This window comes from Manis pentadactyla, chromosome 4, assembly GCF_030020395.1.
Source record: "Manis pentadactyla isolate mManPen7 chromosome 4, mManPen7.hap1, whole genome shotgun sequence".
Taxonomy (NCBI): Eukaryota; Metazoa; Chordata; class Mammalia; order Pholidota; family Manidae; genus Manis; species Manis pentadactyla.
The window spans coordinates 79,525,950-79,531,949 of NC_080022.1; the positions used below are offsets into that span (position 1 = coordinate 79,525,950).

The 6,000-nt window shown below is 36.5% G+C and overlaps 1 protein-coding gene across 7 annotated transcripts in view; it reads right to left on the bottom strand.

Moving 5' to 3' along the window:
* EVI5 (ecotropic viral integration site 5) overlaps positions 1 to 1,705 on the bottom strand; it is a 245,425-nt gene extending 243,720 nt beyond the window's left edge. For 6 of the 7 annotated variants that reach the window (XM_057500426.1, XM_057500425.1, XM_057500424.1 and 3 more), the window contains exon 1: positions 1,643 to 1,705. In XM_057500426.1, coding sequence (XP_057356409.1) covers positions 1,643 to 1,693 — 51 coding nt within the window. In that variant the 5' untranslated portion in view covers positions 1,694 to 1,705. The remainder of the gene's footprint in view (positions 1 to 1,642) is intronic. The other variant, XM_036906547.2, reaches the window with a different exon arrangement.
* Positions 1,706 to 6,000: the final 4,295 nt, after the last annotated feature.

The following is a 6,000-nucleotide window of genomic DNA, read 5'->3' on the forward strand; positions in this document are numbered from 1 at the left end:
CTATTCTAGAAAAAAGGAGAAACAACACCCTATTGCGATTCCCAACTAATGTTCAAAAGTTTTTTGCTTTGGAAAAATGAAGGCTCACAATGAAACAGTGAAAGCCTGTTTTACCTGGCTCATTGCTTTCCACAACACATATCCAAAAGGCACTCAAGCACAGATGTGGTGGCCTTTCCATGTATGGCGGTTATAAGAATGGCTTTACCTCCACCACTTTCCATTTTTTGCAAGACACATAATCACAGGAAAGAACATTAAAAAGCACACAAGTCTATTGCCATGTCTTGGCACTTGTGCACAGGGAGAAACTAGATCTGCCAAAGTTGTGGTTAAAAAGCCAGCTCTCTGGCTATGGAGTCTGGCCACAGTCTATTTCCATATGTAGTACTAGACATTCACACTCTCAATCCAACAACACCTTTTGAAATTGCACCACCAAAATGGGTCAACAAAAGTGCCAATTTCCACCCCACCCACCAAAAGAAGTCCATTCTTTTCTTTACTTTCTGAAATGTCTGTTTGAGAGCAAGATAAAATTTAATGCAACTAGAATAGTAATTCCATTTGAACTATCCAATTATCTGGGAATTAGTAACCTCTATATTGATGCAAGTGACTAGATTGTGACCTAGAATTTCAAGTGTGCTAGCCAAAAGTGTACTTAACTTCTTCCATTTCCAATATTCTCATTCATAAACTGGAGCTAATAATATCTACTTAAACATTGACATGGCAATAAAATAAAATAATATATGCAATGTACATAATAAGCATTCAGCAAATAGTTGCTATTGTAACTGCTGTGTCCAAAGCTACCAAGCACCTATGTGCAAAATAAAAAGGTAGGTTTTTAAAAAGACTGAAGTAGAAAGATCCTGACTCTACCACCTGCTAATTTGCTGGCCTTTAACCTCTGTAAGTTTCAGTTTGTTCATCAGGCAAATAAGGATAAGAGTTGCCAATGATAGATGCGTTGTGCGATGTGTTACTTCATGTGAAAATGATCTAATAACAGTAAAGTCAAGTACAAATATTAGCTAATGTTAATTAGCACTCTACTCCCACCTCCACCAAAAAGGATGAGGAAACTATGTTAGGAAGGTGTTGCTTTATAGTAAAATTATTTTAGCTTTTATCATGAACTGTGCTCCTAAACACAACTGGGAAGCAACCACTGCTGAAGTCATCACTAAAAGGCCACACAACCATCAACTTTGCCACCAAATAGAATTTGTGAACAAATGCTATGTAACCAGCCTTCTTCTTCATGTGAGAAATTTGAAGACAGACACATCAGGTCTCCCCTGAGAATGTACATTCAAAAAAAGATAATCAGGAGCCAGTTACACAAGGAGAGAAACAGTATTGAATTACAAAAAGTCAGTTATTAAAATACCTTTTTTACAGGTGTGGAATTAAACCTAATGCTTCACAAATTCTTGTTCATCACTCACATGACCACAATACGATGAGATAGCATTCTTAAAATAAAACTGAAGAAATGTTAAGCTGTTACTGTGTTTTAAAGATTAAGCAAAGAATATAAACCTGAACTCAATAACAAAATATTTCCTGTTTCAGTCATTACATTTTTATTATAAGTTTTAATATAAAATCAAACACTGTTGTAGGCATTTACCTGTTTCCCATTAGGGTTTCTAAAGGCAGCAGTCATTTTAGTGGTAACCATGATAAGCAGAGAAGACAGGGAGACTGGGGATTTGAATTGAATTTATAGCTGACTCATAGGGAGTGTTTACAACGACATTGCCACTAGGATCCACCCATTTAACACCCTTTCAGTTCCACCCTATGCAGTTGTTAGGTAATACTTCAGGGGAAGCTGGGAATGTGGAGGACTAGGAATGCAGTAACCAAAGCATTTGGTCTTATGAGTGCTAACTGATTTTTTCTTCCACCTTCCCTTCTTTTCTCCCTCTCTCGTTTCTTTTCTTTCCTCCCATTTCCTTCCTTGCTTCAATGAGTAGATTTGTTTCAGAATAATTGTCTATTAACTATCACTGTGATTTGGGTGCTGACTGAGGCACTGGCCAGAAGCTTCCATATTTTAGGTGGTTTCAGCTCTTGGAATTTGACACTAGACAAAATTATTAATTTGTAAAATTTACCTTTTTGGTTTTTTTTTTACTCCTTTGCTGAGTAAAATATTTTGGAATACTACAGGTTATTGTGTTCTATTAATGGGTATTGGATTTGGGACTATTAATGGAGAGTTTACTATGAAATACAAAAGCAAGTGATATACCTTGTGAAAGATATCTAAATAGAGATAGTACATTCTCCATTACTCGACTGTTCTCTTCAAAGAGATCTCTATAATAGATTACTTTTTAAAAATTGCTTCTCTAACAATGATAGATTTTTTTAGAGGTATTACAATGGAAGCACTTTTCATCTGTCATCTCACTTAATCTTCACCATAACCGTATTATTATCCTCATTTACAAGTGAACCCCAAGTAAGTCAGTACAAATGCTTCATTTATTTACTTATTCATTTATTCATTCACAAACACATTAAAGACTTAGGTGTCAGGTACATTCCTAAGAGGAAAGACAATAACTAGAATTCTCCTCCTGCAGTATGTTAGCAATAATGTTATGTGCTTCCACATGAGGCAGCCATTGTTAGGCCCATTTAAAAACTAGACCAAGATGAAGCTATGGCTGGTCTAAAGTCACAATGGTAGCAAAAGGAAAAGCAAAAATGCAAGCATCAGTTACTCTTCACTACAAAGCCTGTGTTGTTCAGAGTTACAAAAATGTAGCACCTGTGTTCAGATTCTAGTGTAAGAACATATAGTCTGGTGTAGAAGACAGACAATGTGAACAAAAATATAGACAATAATGACATATTCTATTTCATGGAGAAAAAAACGCCGTGGGAACATACAGAATAGGGAGGGAGTTGTGCTATTTTTTTCTGTCCACACCCCTTTCCATGTTCTTCTATATCCTGGCTATACTCAGAAGCAAAATGACATGCAGAGCATCCTATAGATATCAGAATCCCTGGTTCCAGTCAACTCTGCCTTTCCTAGGCCTCTGTTGTTCTGATCTTTTGTTAATACTGTGACCTCACCAATAACCTTCAAGTGACTTATTCATTCATTCATCAGATTTTTTAACATATACATATATATATATATACACACACACATACATATATATACTACATACATATAATACTTATTATAGGATGTTATTATACAGTCACTGTGGATAGACCCATGTCGCAGCCATCCTCTAATCTGGCCTCCAGTGATCCTTGCTGTCTGTTCTTCATGCCCTTATACAATCTCTCCTACATTGAGTGAGGACTGTCTGTGTGACCAATAAAATATGGCAAAAGTGACAAGAGCATAATATCTGAGACTAGGTCATTAGGACATTGTAGTTTTCACCCTATTCTCTTAGATTACATGCTTCAGGGGAAGCCAGATGCCATGTGTGAGGAGCTCTATGAAGGAAAATCTAAGGCCTCCCATCAGCATTCAGAACCAACTTGACAGCATGTCAGTGAGCCACCTTGGAAGTACATCCTTCAGCCCCAGTTGAGTCTTCAGATGACTGCGGTCCTGGCCCACATCTGACTGAATTTCATGACAAACCCCAAGTCAGGACCACTAAGTAAGCTGTTCCCGAATTCCCAACACATAGAAACTATAAGGGATAATAAATGTTTATTTTTGTTTTAAGGCACTAAATTTTGTGGGTTTTTAAAATTATAAATAGCAATAGCAATAGATAATTAATGTAACACATCAGTGACAAAAACAGACATAAATTCTGCCTAATGGAGCTTAAATTCTAGTGGGAGATACATACTATAGTAAAAAATGTAGTAAGAAAAGTGAATATCCACATGCAAAAGGATAAAGTTGGATTCGCCTTACACCACATACAAAAACTAATTCAAAATGGATAGATTTAAACTTAAAATCTGAAATGATAAAACTCTTATGTGAAATGATAAAATAACACAGAAGAAAATCTTTATTATATTGGCTTTGGCAGTGATTTCTTAAATATGACACCAAAAACACTAACAACAAAAGAAAAAATACATAAATTAGACTTCATCAAAATTAAAAATGTGCATCAAAGGACACTATCAAAATAGTTAGAGATAAGGGATGGAATGGGAGAAAATATTTTCAAATCATATACCTGATTAAAGATTAAAGAACTACAACAACTCAGCAACAAAGTAAGCCAATTTATAAATGAGCAAAGGACTTGACTAGTCATTTCTCCAAAAAGATATGCATGAGAACATAAAGGATGCACAGTATTATTAGTCATTAGGGAAATGCAAAGCAAAACTGCAGTGAAACACCACCTCACACCCACTATGATAGCTATTATGAAAAAACAAAAAATTAACAAATGTTGGCAAGGATGTGGAGAAACTGGAACTCTTGTGCATTGCTGAGTGGGAATGTAAATTGATGCAAGCACTGTGGAAAACAGTTGGCAGTTTCTCAAAAAGTTAAGCATGCAATTACCATGTGATCCTGCTATTCTAGTCCAAGCTACTTAAAGGAATTCAAAACAGAAGCTCAGATACACCAATCTTAGCAGCACTATTTCCAATGGCTGAAGGGGGAAACAATCCAAGCGTCCACCTACAAGTGAATGGATAAGCAAAATATAGTACAGCTATACAATGGAATATAATTCAGCCATAAAAGGAATGAAGCTCTGACACTTGGTACAACATGCATGAATCTTGAGAATATTATGCTAAGTGAAATAGGCCAGACACAAAAGAACAAATATTTATGATTCCACTTGTGTGAGGTATCTAGAATAGTTGTACTCAGAGACAAAGTAGTATGGAGGCTACTAGAGTCAGAGGAAATGAGAAGTTATTGCTAAAGGAGAACAAAGTTTCTGGTTAGAGTGATGAAAGGGTTTTGGTGATCATGGTATCTCCCCTGCCAGGTAAGTATGAATGAAAGGGTTTTGGAACTAGATAGTGGTGATAGTTATACAATATTGTGAATGTACTTAATGTCACTGAATTATACACTTAAAACTGGTTAAAATGGTAAATTTCATGTTATGCATATTTTCCACAATAAAAAAAGAAAAGAAATCCTCCTAGGAATTTGGATCATCTTGGAAGAGAAGAAGAAATAGATAATGAAAAGAGAGAATCTTGATTTGACTTAGATGAAATAATATTTTGAACACATAAATAACAAAAACGTATGTGTGTATATATATATATATATATTGAGAGACACATATATACATACACACATGTATGAGATAGTGTATAGGTATAGAGAAAACTGAAACAGGGAAGGAGAAAGGGGGTGTAGAAAAGGATTATTACAATCTTAAATAGGATAGTCAGGGAAGACTTCACAAAGAAGGTGGTGAGAGAGCATCTGCAAAGAGAATCCAGGCAGAGAGATAAGCAAGCATAAGGGCTTCAAGGCAGGAATGTGCCTTGGAACATTAAGGAGGCTAGAGGTGTGATTAGAATGGTATGAGCAAGATAGAAAATGCTGGAATCAAAGAGAAAACAGAACCGGATGACATAGGGGCCCTGTGGGCTATCTTCAAGGACTTTGGTTTTACTCTAAGTGGGATAGACAAACAGCGTGACATGATCTGACTAATGTTTTGTATTTATAGCATCAACTGGCTGTTGTATGGTGAATTGACTCTAGGGAAGGGTAAAAAGAGGGAGACCAGTCAGAAACTATGGAGAGATGACACCTGCATGGACTAGAGGGGAAGAACAAGTGGGTGAGAAATGATCAAATGCAGATATATTTTCAGTCAACATGATTTGTCTTCAGACTGGCTATGGGATGAAAGAGAGAGAAATCGAAGATGACTCCAAGATTTGGGGGCTGGGCAACCAGGATGGAGTTGAGGATGGAGGAAGAAAAATGGAGTGGGGAGGGAGTAGAGGGCTGGGACTGATGGATACCTAACTCCGGAGATGTGCTCTGGGAGC